This window comes from Leptosomus discolor, chromosome 1, assembly GCF_034619465.1.
Source record: "Leptosomus discolor isolate bLepDis1 chromosome 1, bLepDis1.hap2, whole genome shotgun sequence".
In the NCBI taxonomy this organism is placed as follows: Eukaryota; Metazoa; Chordata; class Aves; order Leptosomiformes; family Leptosomidae; genus Leptosomus; species Leptosomus discolor.
The window spans coordinates 132,780,063-132,802,584 of NC_141391.1; the positions used below are offsets into that span (position 1 = coordinate 132,780,063).

The 22,522-nt window shown below is 46.3% G+C and overlaps 1 protein-coding gene across 3 annotated transcripts; it reads left to right on the plus strand.

The window, feature by feature from the left end:
* The first annotated feature begins 2,396 nt into the window (after positions 1 to 2,396).
* Positions 2,397 to 13,154, plus strand: PEX5 (peroxisomal biogenesis factor 5). 3 transcript variants are annotated; one of them, XM_009957913.2, is made up of 15 exons: positions 2,397 to 2,546; positions 3,057 to 3,092; positions 3,268 to 3,400; positions 4,103 to 4,237; positions 5,326 to 5,431; positions 6,639 to 6,729; positions 7,063 to 7,179; positions 7,567 to 7,659; positions 7,836 to 7,955; positions 8,513 to 8,656; positions 10,802 to 10,872; positions 11,042 to 11,257; positions 11,399 to 11,564; positions 11,755 to 11,912; positions 12,281 to 13,154. In XM_009957913.2, exons 1-15 carry the CDS (start codon positions 2,397 to 2,399, stop codon positions 12,480 to 12,482), a joined length of 1,938 nt encoding a protein of 645 aa, XP_009956215.1. In that variant the 3' UTR covers positions 12,483 to 13,154. The 3 variants fall into 3 exon arrangements, with proteins under 3 accessions (XP_009956215.1, XP_086321013.1, XP_009956216.1); XM_086464887.1 differs by having other exon boundaries at positions 8,522 to 8,656; XM_009957914.2 differs by lacking the exon at positions 7,063 to 7,179.
* The last annotated feature ends 9,368 nt before the right edge of the window (positions 13,155 to 22,522 follow it).

The following is a 22,522-nucleotide window of genomic DNA, read 5'->3' on the forward strand; positions in this document are numbered from 1 at the left end:
TCAAGTGCTTTTGCTAACCCTCAATCACACTGAGCATATACAGGATTGGCATTTGGTTATAGCAGGTGGGTCTTGTTTGTCATTCCAAGGGCTTCATTCTGGAAGTGTTGGGTTAGTGCACTCATAGTCCTAAGATGACTACAATTTACGGGCAAGTAGGGAGTAATATCATAAGGCAGACACCCAGAAGAGTGGAATGTATTGTGCCAGTGCTACATAGTGTGTGCAGCCTCGGTCTCCATGTGTAAGAGTGGTTCTGTAAATGCATTGTCGAGTGTTGCCATGTTAACGCAGCTGCCTGCCAGATGTAGGGCACGTCTGCATCAGTGCCCGAATGGATGTCTGAAGTGTGCTTTCAAAGTGAACCTTCCGGTAATCCCTGCTTGCTGGGCTTTGTTTTGTGCTGCAGAACAGTCTCGGTGTGCAAACTAGATTCCTTTCATGTGGCTCTAAGCTAGTAGGTGTGTCCTAAAGAGGAGCACACCTTATGCATTTCAGCTGCTAATTGGTGTGCAGTGCATGGGACCAGGGAAGGTATAATCCAAAGTAAAGCTCCCTCAACATGTTTGGTGTGGGTGTTGGATTTCCAGCCCCAACAATATGACTCTAAAGGTTTGTTCCTGTTGAGCCATACTACTTCCTGGCACAGAACTGGCTGTAGATGTCATATGCATTTCAAAGCTATAAGGAGACCAGTCAAGAAGACTTACTTCCAAAGAATAGTGTCTAAAACAGAACTCAACATCAGTTTTTGGATGGATGAATTGCGTCTGGGAAGTCTGGAGAGGACCCTGCAGAGGAGCATATTCCTTTTGAAGAGGAGATGGAATTTGATTCTGAAAACAATTTATTTATAGTACGCTAATGTCACAGGAGGCAGTACACATCATGCAACCCCCTCTTTGTGCTTTTCCCATTCTTTTAGAGGCTATACAGGAACGAGCTCTGATTTTCCAAGTGGTTTGCTCTTCCTTTGGAATCACATGTGTGGAAGGCTGAAAACTGTAAAGAAGCTGACGTTTCTATGGCTTATCTGAAGCCATTGCATACTTTTCAGCTAAATGCAGGCACTTTTAACCTGTTAACCACCAGCTGCACCATTTTAGCAATCCCAAAGCAAATAATAAGATAGTAGTCCGTCAGACGGATGAACACATGCTATTCACAAACACGTACTTATTGACTCTGTGACATAGTTTTAATGATATAACACTACGGGTATTTGTGCAGTGTATGGACATACCACACACACCGCTTCGCTCCGGCGGCTGGCAGCGGGGACCGGCAGAGCCCGTGCTGCTATGCGCGCCCTCTCCACCACCGGTGCTGGGCCAGCGCGGGAGCGACGACCTCGGGAACCGGCCCGGGAACCGTGGAAGAAGGGCGGGGCGAGGCTGGCTGCCACGCAGCCACCGGGGGGACGGCGCCCGGTGGTGACACAGAGAAGCGCCGGTGCCTCCCCCCTGGCCACACCTGAAGAGCTGAAGCCGCCCGGGCGCTGCTCCAGCTACATCGCCATGTCGCCTGCTGCCGGGAGGCGGCCTGCCGCTGCCCCTGCCCCGCGGGCAGCGGGAGAGACCCGAACGGTCCTGCAAGCACTAGTAGCCTGCGGGACTCTGGGTCTGTATGGCGCTGTGGTGCGGTACTTGCCGGGTACCTGGCCCTTTAAGAGCTGGCCTGGCCCCGCCCCCCACCCCGTGAGCCCTGCGAACCCCGGCAGCCCCAGGTACGGTGCCGGGCGGGGGAACCCCGCCGCGCCGTTCCGTCCCCTCCTGTTCCGTCGCCTCCGCCCGCGCGGGGCGGGGAGAGCCGGGTTGGGGCGGGGGTCCTGCCGCCCGGGCGGCTGGCGGGATGGCGGCGCGGGGCTTGCTGGGGAGGCCGCGGCCTTGCCGTCCTGGCGAGCGGGTGTCCTTTCCTGGGCCGGCCCGGCGGCGGGCTGGGGCTGGGGCTGGGGCAGGGGCAGGGGCAGGGCGGACGGAGCTGGGGGTGAGGGTGCCGGTCCTGGCCCGTGGGGTACCGCTCCCCGGGGCGGAGGTTCTTCCTGGTGATGGCAGCTGTGCCCGCCCAAGTTGCCCTCGTCTGCGCCGGGAGCCGGGACGGGAGATGGCGCCGTGGCGGCATGCCTCTGAGCCCGGCCCCTGCTTGTGCGGGCTCTGGCCCGACCTCGGGGTTTCCCCACCCGGGGGGGGGGGGGCGGCCGGCCTACCCCCGCGGGCTCCTGGGCCCCCAGGGGAGGGAGGGGCTGTTGGGTGGCAGCTGGGTCGGGGCCTGGGGCCCGGCCCTCCCGGCAGCCAGTCGCTCCGCCTGGTGTTCACCCCGTGTCTGTGCCGCCCCGGGGCTAGGTGCAGGCCCGGTGGGGTTTGGTGCCTACCCTCCCTCCCTCCTTCTCTGGCGCCATGGCCATGAGGGAGCTGGTGGAACCGGAGTGCGGGGGCTCCAACCCCCTCATGAAGCTGGCCGGCCACTTCACCCAGGACAAAGCCTTGCGGCAGGAAGGACTTCAGTGCCCGCTGACCTGGCCCCCTGGGGCGTCCGGAGCTGCAGCCGTGAGTGTTGCCGGTGGTTGCTGAGCTGGAGCTCGATGTGGGGCCTGCCCGCAACTGAGTCAGTCATATCATCATGGGATAGGGGTGTGCTGACTGAAGGGGGTGTGGGGTGAGCAGTATGAGGGGACTGTTGGTACAGATAGGTGCAGTGTTGCTTTTTTTCTGGGGAATTAAGCCACGGGGTCACCCGACTTGTGCAGGGTTGTGGGGTGAGGGCCTGTTTGTGGAAGCTGCATTTATGGGCACTCAGAAGATACTGGTGGCTATGGTGAGCTGTATGCCTTACTGTCACAGACCCTATCCCAGAAAGTGGTGGGAGGGGGGTTGGACAGTATCACTTAAGGTATTCCTGCTCCTTTGGCTTCCACATAACCAGGCAGATTGTGCAAGGAAATGCTGAGAGCCTACACTCAAGGAAGAGGAAGATGTAAACTAGTTGGGTCACAGGGTGTATGTGGAGAGGGGTATGGGGTCAGAGCTGTTGGGATAATTGCCCACTGTTCCCTGTAGGTATCCAAACCACTGGGAGTGGCCACCGAAGATGAGGTAAGAACAGACTGATGCATCTCCTTACTGCTTTTCTCATCAACACTGTTTGCTATTTTTCCTCTTACATGATAGTAATCTTTTTTTTCTGAAAAGCCCATTTCTTTCTGTCATGCTCCATGGCTCTGCCTGTTCATTTTCTATGCTGTGATTGTAATCCATCTGTCTTTGGCAGCTGGTTGGAGAGTTCCTGCAAGAGCAGAATGCCCCTTTACTGTCCCGTGCACCCCAGACCTTTAAAATGGATGACCTGTTGGCTGAGATGCAAGAGATTGAGCAGTCAAGTTTCCGGCAGGCCCCTCAGCGAGGTAAGGGGAGCTAGAGTAGGTGGAGAACTGGAAAAGATCTTGTGTTACGGTTAAGCTCCTAGCAGAGTGGTTCCCATTTAGTCAGTGCTTGTGAGATTGTATCTGGGATGTTGTTTCCAGATTTGGGCTTCCTAGTACACTGACGTACTGGAACAAGTTCAGTGGAGATCAGTAAAGGGTTTGGGGACTGGAATACATGGCCTAAGAGGAAAGGCTGAAGGAACTGGGTTTGTACAGCGTGGGGAAGAGGAGTCTAAGGGGCAGGGGAGTAGGGGGCTGGAGCATCTAGTTGCTGTCTTCAGCAGCCATGCCAGGATCTTCACAGTGATACACAGCAAAAGGACAAGGGGCAATGGACACAACTTGTGGAAAGCAGAACTCACTAGATGTAAAGAAACATTTCTGCCCTTGGAGGGTGGTTCAGTACTGGAACAGGTGCTTAGGGAGGCTGGGGGATTGCCAGTCTTGGATGAGTTCAGAAGTTACCTGATGAATGCCTGAGCAATCTAATTTCTAGCTTTAGTCTTAACCTGCTATGAGAACACTAGCAACCTCCAGTGATTCCTTCCAGGTGGAATCTTGCTGTGATTTTATTCTAACAAAGAGAAAGGGAGAGATCAGACATGATGAGGGCTAGCCTGGAACACTTAAATGATGTCTTTGAGTCTTTCAATCCTTACTTCTGTTTTTCTCTTCTCGTAGCTCCAGGTGTGGCAGCCCTGGCACTGTCTGAAAACTGGACCCAGGAATTCTTGGCTGCAGCAGATAGTGCTGGTGATGTCCTTTCAGATTACAATGAGGCTGACTGGTCACAGGAGTTCATTGCTGAAGTGACAGGTGAAGGGTCCCTTTTGGAGTTACTGTCAAGATGTTGCCCAGTCACATGCCTGTGTATAGTGGAAAGTTACTGAATATGAAATTGGAGTAATGCTTTGGGCATTTACTGTAGCAGTTTTAACGGGTTGGGGGGAAGCTGCTTTGCGATGGCTTAACCAAATTGTGAACAATGTGGTGTGGAAAATTTTGTTCAGGTGTAAAGGTCTTCTGTTTTTAGCTTAAGTTACCTGAAGAACTTAGGAGAACCAGACTATTCAAACTGCTTTTATAAAAATAATATGATTCAACTGATGCATATTCTGGAGATGTTCTGGTACTGCTTCTTGCTTACATATTTTCTAATTCCCTCTCTTAAGACTAAATTTGCCTTTGTTACAAATGCTTTGGCCAAATACTTTTTGTCAGTTTCATGGAGGTAGAGGGATGTTGCACCTTGGAAATATGCAAAGTGAACGTTTCTGGACCAAAGGTTAAGCTTTCTGTTTCAAGCAAGCCAGTAGTTTATCTGAAAAACCATCCTGCATTGTGTATAGAGCTGGGACTGGAATAGGATACTGTTACCATCCATGACCTAATCTGGAAGTTATGAGTAAGATTTAAATAGATGCTAGTCTCTTCTCCAGGAGTGGCCCCTGCAGAGAGCCAGGTAGTCCCATTCTTTGACCTTCACTCTTTATACTTCTGGGAATATAAATCAGCATTTACAAAGGTCTTTGAGAAAGTTCTGATTAAGTGCTTTGTAGGTTGTGCTTTTGACAGAGATTTGTAATGCATTGCTAATTTTCTTGACCTGTATAGTATTCCACATGGAGCAGACGAGTAAGTTGTGAAATTAAAGCAGAAAATCATAAGGTTATTTGCGCCACAACGACATCTGTATTAATACACAGTCTGAACCGAAGGGCTTGATTTTTAGATCAGAATAAACAAAGTTAGAAGAAACAAGCATAAAGAATCTTTCTTTGAAGAGGTCTTCTCTGTATGTTAGCTAACAGTGTGTAAAGTGGAGAGAGTAAAATCTGAAGTTAAGATGAGCTATGGTCTGCTTGCCTTACTCTTCTCCCTGTTCTTCCTGATGTCCTATGCAGATCCGCTGTCTGTGTCTCCTGCCAAGTGGGCAGAAGAATACCTAGAGCAGTCGGAGGAGAAATTGTGGCTTGGGGAATCGGAAGACCAGTCTTTGGTGGATAAATGGTAAGTCTGTCTTCTCAAGACTAGTTACTGCTGCTAGGCACTTGGGTGGGTGAAGTTTGGATAGGTGATGGAAATCTGCTATGGCCTGAATGCTTTTGCGTCATTTAACCTAGATTGATGTTCTCAGGCCTTTGGTTTTAGCGAAAGGAGGAAACAGTGCTTGGAGACTAGAGTTTTTAAGAGATCCTAGCTTTTCTGTTTTCTGGTTCCAGGAAGATACTGTGATCATGTAGGCCAAGTGAATCTCATGCCTAATGCAGAGCTCCTTCAGAAAATCCTGATCAGGCAGAACTTTTTTTCCACAACAGATGCTTTTTTAGATTTAGAGATCTCAAGTACTAGACTCTACTATTTGTAAACTTTCATCACTTTATTCTCCCTATCTGACAAACCACATCTGGCCTTTCCTCTGCATATTTCTAGATTCAGCCTTCCAGACATTATTTTCATGTGTTTTTGTGTGGTAGATTAAAGAACAGTCTACTACTACGGATCTTCTCTGTATAGGTACCTGTTGACTACCGTCAAGTTTTTCAATTAAAGAAGTGAAACACAAGCAAGCAATTTGGGGTTCTTAGATCTTTCCCTAAAAGAAATTTTGCGTATTTTGGTTCTTCCACCTGGCTCTTGCCTTTTCTGATACCTTTCTGCAAACATGGACGTTCCTGAGTATTGTCGCCAATTCCAAAGACTTCACCAAGACTGAATGTGGTGGTAACACCTGGAACTGGCCCTATCCTGCTGTAAGCCAGACAACATATTGAGTTGTGTGCTTGTTATGAGCCCTCAATCCTCTGCAGAGTTGATGCTTTTCCAAGACACTGCTCCTCTTCCATGAGCATGACCTACTTTCTTTGTTCCTAGATGTATGACCTTGTTTTTGGTAGTGCTAAAACTTGCAATGTGTGATAGCGTGTGGGCTTGCCAAGGAATCCAGACTGTTCTGCAGAACTGTGCTGTCACTGTAATTGTTTAAATTCTGCTGCTGGTTGTGACAGTCACTCGCACAGTTAGCCTACTAGTAATTTTGAATTTTTACAGATGGATAAATGTACTGAATTACTTAGGAGAACCCCAGAGTCTTTGAGGAAGGGTTGCATCCCTCAGTACTGTTGTCTGGCCTGTAGTGTAGACTGTTGTTAGTGAAAGAGTTAACTGTTGCCTGGTATCAGACTGTCTCTTTCCCTTTTACTGCCTCTGAACACAGGTATGAGGAATATCAACCTGAGGATGATCTTAAGAAAACTGTTGGTGATTTCCTCTCTAAAGTGGATGATCCAAAACTCAAGAATTCTGAGGTAAGAAATTCCCTGACTGGGGCTGACAGATACCTAGTGGGAATAAGGGGTGTGGGGAATTGAGAAGGGGGAAGACAGTAAAGGAATAAAGCCTCCTGCTGTCCTCTGTTTCCGTTTTGTCCCTGATTCCTAGAAGTTGAACCCTACAGTCCACTCTAGATATTATCCATCCTACCACATGACTGGTGAAGTCCTGTCCTCCCCACCTTTTCGGGCCTTTTGTGCTCACTTTGCAGAGAGAAGTCCTTTTAGTGAAGGAGGGGGGCATGGGCAAGAGGGCTTGCTGGCAAAGCATCTGCCCAGCTCCACGCTTGTTTCATTTCTCTGTCACAGTTCCTAAAGTTTGTCCGCCAGATTGGAGATGGGAGGGTATCGATTGAAGCTAATCATGTGACCCACAGAGACCAAGATCAGGCAGAGCAATGGGCAGCTGAGTTTATACAGCAGCAGGTAGGAGGCCCAGCCCTATGCGCTCTGAAGGAGAAAAGCTTTTTGCCACAGTGCCCAGTCTGGGAGGAAGGGAGAATGGCAAGTGCAACTCTCAGCAATGCTCTAGTAATGACTAGGCTGGGGGAGGTGAGGGAGGGGCTATTGGGTTCTTTTCAGTGGAGTCTAGCCAGAAGCTGGGAAGGTATTTGGGCAGCGTGAGTTTTCTCATCTCTTGTAGCACCTGGGAGGGGAAGGGGGTATCCGAATGAACTCTTTTCCACTTTACAGGCCATCAGTTCTTGCTGATGGGGAAGAAGGGTCATCATAGACCCTCCTGCTGTTTTGGGATGTGCCCTGAGGTTGCTAAATTCTAAAAAGAAAGGTGTGTTTCTGTTTCCAAACTCCCAGGGGACATCTGATGCCTGGGTGGATCAATTTGCACGATCTGGGAACATGTCAGCTCTTGATACGGAATTTGAGCAGGCAAAGACTGCTGTGGAGGTAAAGCTGATGGAGGAGGAGGGCTGGGGTACCCGCTGAGAGCCCATGGTAGGGTTACCTCCCTCCTTTGCGTGCTGTGAGGAGGGCTAGAAACATTTAAGAGGGTGTTCTCTGGGGTGTCTGTAGAGCTCAGTTTATGGTTGAGGTATTCTAGTGACATTCTGTTCTCCCTTCAGTCAGATGTGGACTTCTGGGACAAACTCCAGGCAGAATGGGAGGAGATGGCAAAGAGAGATGCAGAGGCTCACCCTTGGCTCTCTGATTATGAAGACCTCAGCTCCTCATCATATGACAAGGTAATAGAGAACTGGGTCTCTGAGCCATAGCACTGTGATGGACTGCCTTGAGGAGACTGGCAGTATGTTTGCCTTGCAGGTGAACTCTGCAGACCTCAAATGCTGCTAGGATTCCTTCTCACACTGGTCTTTTGCTGTCACTTGCTCCCTCATACCAGATCAGCTAGGGGTTAAATTAATACTATTTTCACTTGTGCTTGTTTGCAACTACTGTCTAGTTCTTGTCCAACACCAAATACCAGTTAAAGCTGGGATTCTTCGCCATGAGTGCAAGTGTTGTTGCCCGCCGCCCCAGGCAGATAGGGCGCACACCAGATGTTTAGTCTTTGTGGCAACTTATTCCAGGTCTGTTTTGGGAAATTTTTCAGCACAGAGCAGGCAGGCAGAAGAGCCATTTTTCTCTGATCTGCTACAAATTAGCAGAGAGGAGGAGGTGCAGGCTGGTCTCTAGTTTGCATGTTTCTGATGCAGTAAGACTAGACTGTGCTGTACTGTACAGAGTGCTTCTCTCTCTAAGCCTGTCTCCTTGCATTAGCCCCGTCTGTCTTCCCTGCTAGGGTTACCAGTTTGAGGAAGATAATCCCATGAGAGATCACCCGGATGCTTTTGAAGAGGGGCGGAAGCGCTTGGAGGAAGGTGACCTTCCCAATGCTGTCTTGCTCTTCGAGGCTGCAGTGCAACAGAAGCCAGATCATATGGAGGTGAGTGAGAGCAGAGATAACAGGCCTTGGCCAGGTGTCCTGTTACTTGGATCCTTGCCTTGTAAGGTGTCGAGGTGTGTGTAGAAAACTCACTTCAGTGTTAGGAGCTCTGCAGGGTGTATGAAAACATACCGTTTTTCTGTGGCTCTGGGTTTGTAGCTGATGTATGTGAATCCCCAGGCAGGCTGTGGGCAAGGAGGTTTTGATTACAAAAAGCACAAAGGCTCTGGCCCAGAGCTGTATAAAAGCTTTGGAGCACATGAGACTATGCATGAAGCCAAGACAAGGAGTTCTTATCTCTTAAATTGCTTCTGTGGAAATCTTTGTCATTGCACGTTTATAGGTGCTTATGGCAGATGAAGAACTGCTTTCAATGTCTGTCTTAAAGACTAATTCTGAACAGCTCATTAGACTAGGGGTCCTAGTTAGGACTTCCATCTAGATGCCAGGAGAAGATGTAACCCAAAAGCGTTGAGAGAGATGGCTTGGGTGTCTTCGCAGTCTTCATTTGAAGCTGTGGGCCAGAGGATGTTTTTTGTACTGAAGAGAAGTTTCCAGCTCCTAATCTAGTGAATACGTATTTCTATGAAGCACTTCAGCTTCTGCAGGATGGATTGAGAAATGGAATAGTCTGTATGCCTTTTTTCAGAGGTAGAGGACGTGGATATTCTCAGGAGGAATAGGAAGGATGTAAATACACCCATGTTGTCTGTTTCTGGAGTGCCTGCCTCAAGGATCTGGGGATGCTGAATTCTCAGTGTGTCTGATTCAAGCCCTGCTAGTTGTATATGACTGGAAACACCTAATTTGTTAATCCTGAGGCTTAGATGAGAGTGACTTCTTGGAATAGACGTTCTTGGCCTCTGGGACTACAGGCAGCTAACTTTCTAGGGTACTGGGAGTAGGTGAAAAATAAGCAGAGGTTTTGGAGATCTACATTAGCTTTAAAATGATCAAAAGATGTTGCTAATATTCCTTTAGAATTGGCACTCTCTTCTCCTAGGCAGTGTGGGCTCCAGGCTGAGCATAAAGGTAGTTGAGGTAGAGAGGTAGTTGAAACCTTAGGGGAAGAAATGTTGGGCCAGATCTGGCTAGCTGTATTGAAAACATTCTGAATTCTTCTACTGTGACTCTGCAGAAAGTACAGGAAAAGTCAAGACTTCACAAATAGTACAGTGATCAAATAGACTTAACAATTGCTCTGAAGGAAATGTCATGGTTGCTTTGGTCCAAATCACAGCTTCACCTTGAATCTTGCCTTTTCTGCCTACAGAACACTAGGCAGTCATCACTGGTCAGCACTTCTTGAGTTGTGGTTAGCTGTATGGTGAGGCACTAGAGATTTGAGACAGTAGATTGCCTCTTGCTTGTGGTGGCATGTGCAGTGTGTCTAGGTCTTTGCTAATGAAACAGTTGCCTTCCTTGAGACAGTGGATACTGCATTTTGTGACTTATGTTCAAAAAGCGGGTACTTTATGCTGACAGTCCCGCCAAATGTCTAACCTGTTTTTGAGCAAGAGGTGTGGTTATCAACATAAAGTGAACAGATACTTTGGATTTAGTGCCTTAATTAAATATTCCCTATGCCAACAGCCTGGAGATGGAAGTGGTTTTCATGTACTGGTGTCATGATGATTGAAGATTCAGTAAAGTAACAGCGCTTCTGCTCTCAGGTCTGATGGTCCCAAGATTATCACTTACTAGTGGACCACTGCACAAGTATATACAGCTGCCTGCCTTGGGGGTCTCATTATTAGCACTGCTAATTTTGTTCTTGGGAAATAAGAGATCTGCTTTTTCCTCCTTCCTCTGCAGTTTGACCACAGTTAGAAGTGGAGGTTCTGTGACTTGAAAGTGTAAAACTGCCAACAGTTGCTTTATGATAGTTCTCCAGGTAGATGTTCACTTTTTTAACTATAACAACACCAGTTTTATTGGCCTTGAGAACCTACGTGCCCTAAAGTCTACATGTCTTTTGAGAGAAACTTATACCTCTGGCTAGTGTGTATACTTGCATATATTTGGTCTCACTCTAAAAATGTGTGGGATAATATGGTGGATTTAGTCTCTGCGTTAGTGGTTTATCGGCTCATCTTTTCTCTGGGTCTGAAGAAGTCTGACTTTGTGCATCTTTATCTTCTCCAGGCCTGGCAGTACCTGGGAACCACCCAAGCAGAGAATGAACAGGAGCTTTTGGCAATCAGTGCCCTCAGACAGTGAGTGTTGCAGAAGGGTTTCTGAGCATGGCTCCTTGTCTAGTGCATAGTGCCACAAGGACCATATGGCTACCATAGTGTGCTCTGCCTTGATTGTGTTAGCTCCTGTATGTGGGCGTCTCCCAGACTGATTTAATACTGTATTCACTTCTCTTTCTTTGACCTGTAGGTGCTTGGAACTGCAGCCTGGGAACCTCACGGCACTTATGGCTTTAGCGGTCAGCTTCACCAATGAGTCCTTGCAGAAGCAGGCATGTGAGACCCTGCGGGATTGGCTACGCCATAAACCAGACTATGCCCACTTGCTGGAGAAGGAACCGGAGGAGAGCGTCTCAGGGACAAACCTGGGGCCTTCCAAACGTGTCCTAGGTTCCCTGCTGTCTGAGTGAGTTAGGGATACGAGTTTCAGCCTTCAGCTGAAAGGCTTCTTGGAGGGTTGGGAGTGGTCCAAGGCAGGAGCAGAGGGAGTAATCCAAGGCCAGCTCTCTGCACAGTACACTAATATCCTTGCTCTGTGCTTTTCCAGCTCGCTGTTCATGGAGGTGAAAGAGCTGTTCTTATCAGCTGTGCGCAGCAACCCCTCAACTGTGGATCCTGATGTTCAGTGTGGCCTGGGTGTCCTTTTCAACCTTAGTGGCGAGTATGAGAAGGCTGTGGATTGCTTCAGTGCTGCGCTCAGTGTGCGCCCAAATGTAAGAAAGGGCAGACTGGATGCTGGAGGTAGCTGGAGGTTAATGGGTGAAGGTTGGGTGGAGGTGCTGCTTGTATGAGAGGCACATTTTTGGAGTGGAGGAATAAGACAGACGTGGGGAAGGGAGAGTTGGCTTGAAGCTTAAAAAGATCCAGTTTATTTCAGCCCTTTCTCTCTGCCCCCTCCTCCAGGACCATCTTCTGTGGAACAAGCTTGGTGCCACCCTGGCCAATGGGAATCGAAGTGAGGAAGCTGTGGCTGCATATCGTAGGGCACTGGAGCTCCAGCCAGGATACATCCGCTCTCGCTACAACTTGGGCATCAGTTGCATCAACTTAGGCGCCCATCGGTGAGCACAGGATGGGCAGATCTGCTGTGATCCATGAGTGTTCGTGTGTTTGTGGGAGAGAGACTGCAATAGGTTACTAGGGCAGTGCCACACTGCCTGCAGCCTTCCCTTGGCATAGGAGAGCAGAGCAAGTGTGTGGACTCTACCTGAAAATGGTGTCATGCAGATGCAGTTGGAGTAGGGGCCATCAGGACTTCTGTTTCTGTTAAGAGGGAAAAGGGGGATCTCCAATGGTTCTGGAGCAGGGCAGGATCTGGTGAAGAGGAGGAAACTGTATTGGAGGGGAAGTACTTTAGAAGCAAATGGGGGAGGGAGTACGAGATGTACCATCTTCTCCAGTAAACGTGTGTATGTTCTCATGTTGACAGTGAAGCTGTGGAGCACTTCTTAGAGGCTTTGCACATGCAGCAGAAGAGCCGAGGTCCACGGGGGCAGCAAGGCGCTATGTCTGACAACATCTGGAGCACCCTCCGCATGGCCCTCTCCATGCTGGGGCAGAGTGACCTGTATGGGGCAGCTGATGCTCATGATCTTCCCACACTGCTTCAGGCATTTGGCCTCCAGCAGTGACTCTGGGATGGGCTCCCCTGCAGGTGCAGGGCTGGCCCAGCCCAGCAGTGACCTTCCTTAGAGAGAAAATGTTCGCTAGGGTTCACGCCCGTCTTTGCTCTGGTAGGACAGATTATCGGCAACTGTTTTTTTGGAGGACCTCCTGCTGAAGCGTGCAACTTCCCCTGCCTGTCCGTTGTGGCCTGAGCATCTCTGAGCAGTTCACGTTACCACCTCCATGACTTGGCTGACACTCAGCTGGCAGGCAGGTGATCAAAGTGGGGAAGACAGCAGCATACCAGCCCTCTTGCCAGACTGCACTTGCAGTAATGGCCGGATTGGCTGTGAGGCCTGACGATAGCCATTCTGCAGAGACTACCTGCTGGGTGCATCTTGACTGCAGGTTGCTTTGGTGGGGTGGGATTGCTGTTTGGTGAAAGGGTGAAAAGTTCTGGGTTTTGAGCATGCTTCCCCCATGTATGTGCTTGCATGTGTGTATATGTGGGTTGCTAGGGAAAAGTGGGGGCAGTAGTTCCCTTTTCTGGGTACTGGTAACTTCATGGTACAGCCAGATACACTGTATTTTCATGAACCTTTTAAGAGCAGAGTATTGTACTTATGCTTGGGACGCAGGTGGAGGCCCTTACCCTATCAGGGTGAGGGGAGATCCCAGAGTTTAGACTTGAGGGAATATAATAGAAATGAAAGTCTAAAATGTAACTTCCCCTCCCAGAATATGGTGGGGAAAGGGTCAAGTCTTAATTTTCAATTGATCATCACGTGTTTTCCTTTGTGCAGAAGTTCCTCATCTTGTGTGTAACGGAATCTTGTTAATTATAAATATCTGTATATTGATTCTATTGGGGAAAATGTTTTTTAATTGTAAAGTATTTTGTATAATAAAGGGGGGAGAATTAAAATTGCCAAAATGACATCTTTCTTTGTGCCTCTGTTGAAGCTGCATGCAGTGGGTGGTATAGATCTCTGAGGGTATAATTCCACTGGTTTTCAAAAGAGATCAGAGTCTCTCTTGTTGCTGTCTCCACTATTGACCCAGGTTTTGTTTTATTGATAGCTCATATGTAAATGAAGCTTAAAGGACCTCATTTTGCTGTAGCCTCAGGCTTGAGTTCTGTGAGCCAGCAGAAGACCTTCCTTGTGCCAAAAGCGCTCTCTTTTTTCCTTGCTTAGGTTTAGGGGTCAGTGAAGAATTTTTTTTTTTTTTTTTTTCCTTGCCATCTGCAGCGAGGAAAGTTGTGTTACATTTTATTAGCTCTTTGAGGAACCTGACTGCTGCCATAGTCAAGACTGGGGGCTTAGGCAAGGAGCACTTCTCCGTCTACCAGGCACCTGTTTCTTCATACCTCTACCTCACAGGCTTGCTTTTCTCTCGCTACTGCAACAACCAGGAGTAGAAAGTGTGTGCAGAGAATGGTTCTTGCTGTGTATTTTCTGAGCTCTAGCTTCCCCTGTGTCTCCCATCCAGTCCTGTGGCACTGAAACAGAAATGACTGTTCTGAAATTGCTGTAATGCATGCAAAATGCTTTGCTGCTTTTGCTGTCTAAAAGGAAGGGAAACACTGCTTTTGCGTCCTGCTCACACACACTGCTCCTGGTCAGAGAGGTACCTTCTGTTTTTTACCAGTCTCAGTCCTTCTGTCAAATTCTTCTCTGCTCAGCAAAATAAAACATTAGTGCCTATACTGTTCCTCACCTGCTCTCCCTCTCACCACTGATTTCTTTGCTGCACCACATTTCTCTCTGTTCACACTCCTGTTGTCACTGCTTGGCATTCCCTTTTTCTCATCCTCAAGTGCCATTAATGCTTCTCCTCGGCTTCCTAGTTGTCTCAATTTCCCTTGCCATTTGGCTTAATCTCTTGACTTCGTGCTTGGTGTGTTTCCCTGTCACGCATGCCCTGCTGTCACTGCAGCTGGAGTGGACTGTCAGCATTTGTTCTGTTTCCCTGTAAATTATGCTCACTTTCTTCCCTCCCTCCCACCTTAACCATCTCACAGAATCTGTGCTACCTTTGCTGAGGCCAGATCTTCATCTAGACACTAGTCCCAGGGCTGAGTAAAAATTGAGCTGCCTCTGTCCAGACCATGTTTAACCTTGTCCTGTTAAGAACTGTCTTCTGAAACAGAGTGTTGGTGCAGGGAACAGCAGCTGGCTGATTGTATCTGCATTCTGGTTCCAGCTCACACCTTTTGCAACCCTGTCTCTGTCCACCTCCAAACAAGGCACGTGCTGGGGCTCTGTAAGAATCTTGATCCTAGTTTGCATTTCCAGCTACATCCACATCTTCTGTTGCCAAGCCCCGCTCTACAGCAGGGGTGGGTAGCAGGTACTGAGCGTTTTAGAATGACAGAAAGGTGAAGGCAGTGAGGGATGTTTGGAGGTCCCTAATCCAACCTCCTGCTCACAACAGCCCTGACTTGAATGCTAGATCATGTAGCTGAGGGTCTCATAAATGATCGTGCTCTGCAATTTTCATACTTTCTGTACTTTCTCCTCTTGTAATTTCTCTAATGTACAGAACAGTGGCAGGGCCTGTCATCACTAAAAGCATGTGAGGGATCCCAGCAGGCGCTTCTTTGTTCTTTACCAAATCCATGGGCATCACAGGACACAAACTACTTTTTTCATAGGGCACTGGTTGTATGGTCGAAGGGGATGGTTCAGTACATGTTCTTCCACCCACGCTTCTTGCTATGTTTCTGCCGTATTTCTTCTTTCATTGTTTTATTTATTTGCTGCTTAAGGCCCCAAGAAGTCTTAGAATCTTTTTGTCTATTCATGTCGGCCTTACTCCACACCCAGCTGGTAGGTACCAGCACATGAAAATGTGTGTTTTGGGATCCTTATACAGCTAGCCACAGTGCTCCTCATTAGCTTCCGTACTAGTCAAGAAGGTGGGTGTACTGCTATTGTAATACTCTGGTTTACCACTGCAGTTTCCTCATCTTGAGCTGCTGAGCATCATCATGATCCTGGGTTTTCTTGAGTTACAACCCCCTGATCTCTTGTTTTGGGTCCCAGGCTCCTACCACCTTTGCCTGTGTATGCTGAAGTCCTTCCAGTCTGGAAGGGGCTCAGACCAATCCTTCTCTAGAGGAAGTTCATGGAAAAGAGTGGGTGTTTATGGAAAGAGTGTAAGGGCAAGCATCTAGTGGGTACTCTCATACTCTAGGAATCAACTGCTTTAAAACTACCTGATTGTCTTGGTTTGAAAGACGGGTGTCTGCAGAGGAAGGCAGGAGCCTCCCTTGAAACGGAAAATGCAACCCCCTTCCCTCCAAATTATTATAATTTTGAAATTAACGGGCCTTCAGGCAAAGATATGGGGAATAGGAATAACAGTTCTTTACTAATATATATATATAACACAAGGCAGGGAAAAAAACCAACCCACTGGTTTACACTGACAGAGTCAGGAACACAACCTGACACCCTGTTAGGGTGGCAGTAGCAGTCCGATAAGATGCTGGCTGCAGTCCTCCTGAAGTGATGGATGTAGTTCTGTTGAAGCAGCGATCTTGTAAAAGGGTCTGGTCTTCCTCCGAAGGTCCAGTGGTAGGTAGGTAGCTCTTGTCCTCTGGAACTCCAGTGGGGGGAAAAACTCCTCTGGGAATCCAGTGGAAGAAGGCTGCTAGGGTGTTCGAGCTCTCAGTTTTTATTTGGCATGGACTGCTTGGCTCCTTCCCCCCGGGCGGAGCGTCTCACAATGGGATGGGGAGTCGTGAGGCAGTTCCTTGATGGGCCATTAACAGGAGATAGCCCAGGAGCGAGTTATCGATGGGTCAGGCGATAAGGCATTGTTGTGCCCATTGACAGAAGATAGTCCAGAGGGGGGAGGCAGGGAGCACCGCCCCACCTGGTCTCAACAGCTCCTGAAGATGGTAATAGAATACTTTTTTTGGGGCACATTTTACACTATAACCTAGGACACTGACTCAGAAGGTGCATCAGTATGTTTCTTTAATAGCCTTTGGTGAATTTATTCTCTGCCTGTGTCTTGTTGATTTTTAAACCAGGTGGCGCTTTTGGTCTCTACAATGTCTTGTTGGATGCACAGAACTGTATTTAGATATCCAAAGTATTTTCTTTTGTTTTAAGCATGCTACCTCTTCCTTTGTGGTCTCCTACTTCTGGTGCTAATAATACATAATGAGACATGACAAATAATATTGTTCTAGTACAGTCCATGTGTCCTCAGGGGAAGCCTTTTCCTACCTCTGTACCCCACGCTTCTTATCTTTTCTACTTTTACTGTATTATTGCCAGTGTCTTGCTTATGCCCTCACCTGCCTCGGGGCCCTGACCACACACACCGTGCCCCTTTCTCCTCCTCTGGGTCAGTCACTGATGCTCAGAAATCTTTTGTCAGGCAAGTCTGCTACTGAGGAAGGACTGAAAGCAGCACAGCAGCCACAGAGACAGGCCCGTAAGACAGACCACTTTGTCACAGCAGGCTCTGGCAGCTTCTCCATATGGTAGTCCCTTGTTCACGTAGGCGTGTGTTTCCTTGCTCCCACAAAAGATAAGAAGAGAAACCTTTCACAAGCCACTGTTATGCTTAGTATGCCAAAGCATTGTCTGGTATTTTCTGATGCTTTTGGATGCCTGATTTGAGACGTGTGAAACTTTAAAACTCTGTAACTGTCCGTGAGTTTAAGAAGAGTTCACCTGAAACTCTGGTGCTGCATGGGTAGGTTTTTTTTGAGACTTTACAATTTCAATGTTGCATTTCTTAAGCAGAAGTGACACCTAGTGTTGAGTCGAGGGCAGGTCAGTGTCATTCATACTTGTTTGGACCAGGCCACTAAGGATTTAGGAGCATAATCTGCTAATAAAACATAAGAGGAACAAAATGCTGGATGCATTTTCTGAACGTGTGGCTTCTGTGAGCTGGAGAGGCTTTCCCAGCCAAATGTGGTGCTGTGAAGCTAGGACCTTTTGTGGGTCTGTAACACCTCTTTTTTTGTTTGTTTGTTTGTTTTGTTTCTCCTCTGGTACTAAGCATCTAATTAGCCTGGGCCTTTGTGTTTGCAGAGTGCACATTTATAAAACAGCAAAGACTAAAAGAGGGATGATAGCACCAAAACAAAGAAACCAGCATCCTGCTGCCTTGAGTCCACAACTACCAGACAAAATAGCAACCAGAAACTGGGGCGATACAGTTCGGGTGTGATTTTATTATTTTTTTAACCCTGTTATTTTAGAGTAAGGATAAAAAGAAATGAGTAATTATTGAGATGCAAACTAAGGTATTTAGGGTGGTGGTGGTGAAGGGTGGGACCACAAGAGGATCTGGAGGGGGAAGGAGTTCATTGTTAATTTGATTTTTCTACAGTTTTACCTTTTCCAGCATTGTGAAGTGGGTGCATATGTGACATGCACAGCTTCAACTGAAGTTGTTTTATCACCCTGCAATCTAGTGGAAAATAGACTCTGACATTGCTATGATGATGAAGCCAACCACAAAGGAAACAAAAGTAAATAAATACATAAGAGTATTAATGTATTTATGTATTTGGAAATGATTCTAGGAGAGAACAAAAAAATAAGCTCACTATAAAGCCTTGTCCCCAAAAAAAGAAAAAAAGAGAGAAAACCAGTTTTATGAGAAAGATAAAAATATTTAGTAATTTTTGCTCCAAATCAGAATAAGTCTTCATTTGTTCAAGTGGTTTTTTGCATAATGTAGTTCTGCACATTTTCACAGACTCTTTGTTCATCATTAGTCTTGCTTGTTCTTTTGCTTGTTGTCTGCTGAGGCTAATAGAGGAAGAGGGCCTTATCCTTTTCTTCTTTGAGTTTTCTTCTTTTCACTTTTGTCACACACTTTCTTTTCTGGATTTTGAGATACTGCTATTTCCGTAGGAGGGGGGTGGGGGTGAAGTTTGGGAAACATAATTTCCCCTAAGAAAAAAACACACACCCCCCAAAAAAAACCCCACGTCACCCCCCAAGCTATGAATATTTCCAGTCTCAAACTTCTAGCTGCACCCTGTGGTATTCTGCTTTATTCAGTGGCTTACTTCCTTGTGCATAAAGCGCCATATAAATGAGACGAGTGACAGGGAAATCCATTTAGCATTTAATCCCAATAACACTAGGAAAGATGGTCATTAGAACCAGGAGCTCATTTCTTTCTGTGAGCTTGGGCATGTTTATACAGAGATCCTTTGCCAAGTTTTTGTGTCAACACATCCCACCGTGAACATCTTTCAATTTTTCTCGGCGCCATGAAAAGCCTCACTGCCAGCATTGGATATGGGGGCTTAAGAGTTCATTGTTTGCCTGCATCACTCTAATGCAGTTGAGACACACTCAGAGTCACTCTTTGTGTTGCCTTCGTGGCTCGTACATTTGTCCAAAGGGCTTTTCTGTGTCTGCAGGTGCTGAGAAAGATGGGAATGTTTAGTTTGTGATGAATTGTGTCATTATATATATATATATATTATTTTTTTTTCAGAAACACTACTAAGTGATTTAATGAGTAAAATATACTAGCAAGCTAAGAAGAATGAATGTTGTTCAATGGCAGCATAAATCCATCTTATTCTAGGCTGTTTTAATCCCACTTCCAAACATTCCTTCCATTGGTGTGCTCATTCTCCCTTCTTTTACCAGGTGGTGGACACCGTGGTTCAGGAGCGGAATATGGCCTTCCCCTGTCCAGCAGCACTGTAGGGTGAGCTTACTGCAACACACGAAACCATGCCATAAAAGTGCAATTTGGCAGTACAGCAAAGCTGATTTCACATCTAGCTGCTGCTAGAAAGTGAGATCCTGCTTCTCTCCTCCAAATCCCAGAATACAAATTTCAGTTGTTCTGTTTTCAGCCTCTGCAGAGCAGCAGAAGAATGAACTATGTGGAAAAAAACACATATAATTTTGTGCTGGCTTAGTTCTGTGATCTTTCACACCATGAGCTCAGCCAAGCACCAGTGAAAGAGATGCAGCAGGAGGATTTGGCTGGAGCTAGCGTCCGGGCTGCCTGTGTTGGCAGGGGTGAACTCTCTCCCTTCCCAGCTCCCCATCTTCTCCAGTAACATCCTATCTGACAGAGCAGGGGTCACAGAAGCATGCTGCAGCTGGGCCCGTTGTGACAGCGACCTTGAAAGAAGCCCGGGTCAAATGTTGCCCCTTGAGGTCATTATGTTTAATGGCAGCCTAGAGCAGCACCTGCTTTGTAGCTCTAAGCACAACTACATATTTTCTCTCAGGAGTTCTGGTGTATGAAAAACTGGCCAGTATCCCCTGCCTCCTTGGTTTCTCTCAGGGGATTGCATGTAGTGCCCACCCAGTCTGTCCATATCTAAGGTGTATTTGAGGTCTACTACTCCTGAGCTTGTGGGTATTTGATTTGCTTGCTCCAGTAACCACTAAACCGCCTCTGGGTCCTTATTGCAAGCTTTCTCACGCCTGGTGGTAAAGGAGGAATACTTTCTTCTGAGAGTGGTTCAGCACGCAGAGAGGCTAGGCAATTTCCAGCCTTGGAGATATTCAGGAGTCACCTGGGCAAGGTGCTGAGCAGCCCCAGGTAGGTTTATATTCAGTCCAGCTATGAGGAGCGGGGGTTGACTCAAGACTTCCATAAGTCCCTTCCCACCTATATCTTTCTGTGAAGCTAAACAGTCACTCATTTGATTTCACTGGCAGCGCAGCTTGTTCTTTTTCTTTCTTTTTTTTTTTTTTTTTTTACATGGGTGTTACCGTTCATCAGACTGTTGCTTGATTTCAAAATTTCGAGATGGCTAAGGCAAAATAAGCCTTTAAAGGAAGTCTCTTCTTTTTGTTCCTGTGGGTATTTGCAGGATCTGAATTGCTCTTGAACTGACAAAGATAACATTGTTTTCTCCCACTGTAGTACATCTTGCCAACATGCTGGCCAATTAATGTGGCTAAAAATATATTACAGAGTAAATCTACAGTATGAAAATGAGCAAAAATACTGCAACTGCAGCCTTGCCTTGCCCTGCTTTATCACCTCTGTATCCCTGGGCCTGCTCAAATAGCTATGTAGGTGAGAAGAGGGAAAATGAATCTAGAAAAGAGTGACTTAAATGCCACCTCTGTCACCTGAGTATCTCATATAGAAACGTTTTGGAGAACTAATGTTGTGTATTAGACGTGCTTCCCTGCTAAGCAAAAACGTAAACCGCAACAAGCGAAAAAATTCTACAGCCCATGTGTCACGAAATACTTTGATGTGTTTTCATTGCTGTGATTCAGCTGGCTTCTGGAGACTAAAGACAAACAATAATCAAAGCTCTCAGGTTTATCAAGATGCTCACTCTTCAATGGACTTTTGAACCGGAGCAACGAGATGGCTGGTTAGAGGAAGATAAAAACCAAAATAAAATAGTTAATAATTTTTGATCCCTGAGGGTAACATTAGGCAGTTCCTCAGTCTGTTGAATGGGGTGTTTCACAAGACTTCTGTGCAAGATATAAATGTAGGTGAGTTGCCTCTTGTAAAGAGCAGCACGGGGCTGGAGGAAGTGCCATCAGCTCTCACCATCCGAGAAGCTGACATCAAGGTGAGGTGCATACTTTTCACATGGAAACTTTCAATGGCTTCTTGGGCAGCTACTGTGAAATGCACTTGAAGAGAAAGAGGTTTGAATGTCGGGATGAAAGCTGCAACGAGTATGCGAGGATCTGATGTCTGTATTTGCAGAAACATAACACGTCTTTCAGGCGATGAGAAGACAGATGCAGGATAAACATACCTTACAAAGGGAGAGGGTGGAGAGAGCTATTGCTACTAAATTCCAAGGGATGAAAATGAGAGTATTTTACAAATCAATGTTAGGCATAGTATCTTTATGTGGTGTCAGCAAAATTAACTGGCTTATTATTATTATTACTTTTTCTACAAGCAGAAGATCATTATACTAGTGCTCGATCAATCAGTAAATTAAAGTTCAGGTAGCCACAGACTCCATAAATTTAATTATAACTGTGAAAAACCATTTAAATGTTTTTAATCACATAATGAGTTTTTTTTAAAAAGTGAGATTTAAGGGAGGGTTTTTTTTTTTTTTTAAATGTTGATTATGTTTCTTAGGTCTTGCAGTTTTAGTCTGACTTTTAGTATTACTTGTACAGATCTGATCTTCCATCCCTTCCCAGAATCAGCTAGAGTAACTGCTTCTTTCCCTAAGATCTATTTGCCCTAAAATCTAAAACTTCACTTCAATGACTGTTACGTGATTTAGAAAGGGAGCTGTTATCGTAGCTGACTGCTTGTTTCTGTTCCTGCAGCTGTCACTAATAAATACTGTGGTTCTTTATCTGATTCCAGATGACTTTGTGTGGAATTAGATATGGGTATTTGTAACAGGGCTACAAAAAGACATTTACAACCTGTAATTTAGTCTGACTCAAAGAGCTGATGCTTTGAACTTGATTGTTTCTCAGCTTATGTCAAGAATGGGAATCTCTTGATTTCAATAGAGTTTCATATAAAAAGAGAAATAAGGTATTTCATTGAGTCTGAAAGTTCAGCTCTGGCCTTAACAGAACAGATTTTTTTCCTAGTTATGAAATGCACTTTCATTCAGAAATTAATTGAGTGTCTCACTACCTCTTTACTTGTAATATTATGTAGATCATAAAATCTAATACAAACAATCAATGCCTATTTCTAAAATAATCCTCAAATGCAGTGTCAATTATCAAATGAAAGATTTATCACTAGTTATATATTTTATTTCATTATTATTTAGGATATACCAATAAGATGTTGAACTAAATGCTCAGATGTCCCTCGCACATAAACCAGCATACACAACTAAATAAAACTGGACAGTTTTGGTGTACATATCTTATTTTACTTTTTTCTTCCAAATTCACAATTCTATGCCATGCCCTCACTCTTTTCCAGCTGCTGCTATATTTATCATCTGCTAAAAATGTTTTACTTTTCCATTTCCCCCCCCACCTCCAGCCTTTTGTGTCTGGTGCAAAAAAAGGCTTCTTACAGGTATTGCTTATTTTCTGTTTTCCTTTTCTGCAGGATGTCATCCAGCTCCTACAGCAAGAAA

Bases quoted from the DNA above. Each gene is read 5' to 3' on its own strand.
- PEX5 (XM_009957913.2), top strand. From the start codon at position 2,397: ATGGCCATGAGGGAGCTGGTGGAACCGGAGTGCGGGGGCTCCAACCCC. The intron at 7,956-8,512 runs GTAATAGAGAAC...CTTCCCTGCTAG, and splicing joins GCTCCTCATCATATGACAAG to GGTTACCAGTTTGAGGAAGA. The intron at 8,657-10,801 runs GTGAGTGAGAGC...TATCTTCTCCAG, and splicing joins AGAAGCCAGATCATATGGAG to GCCTGGCAGTACCTGGGAAC.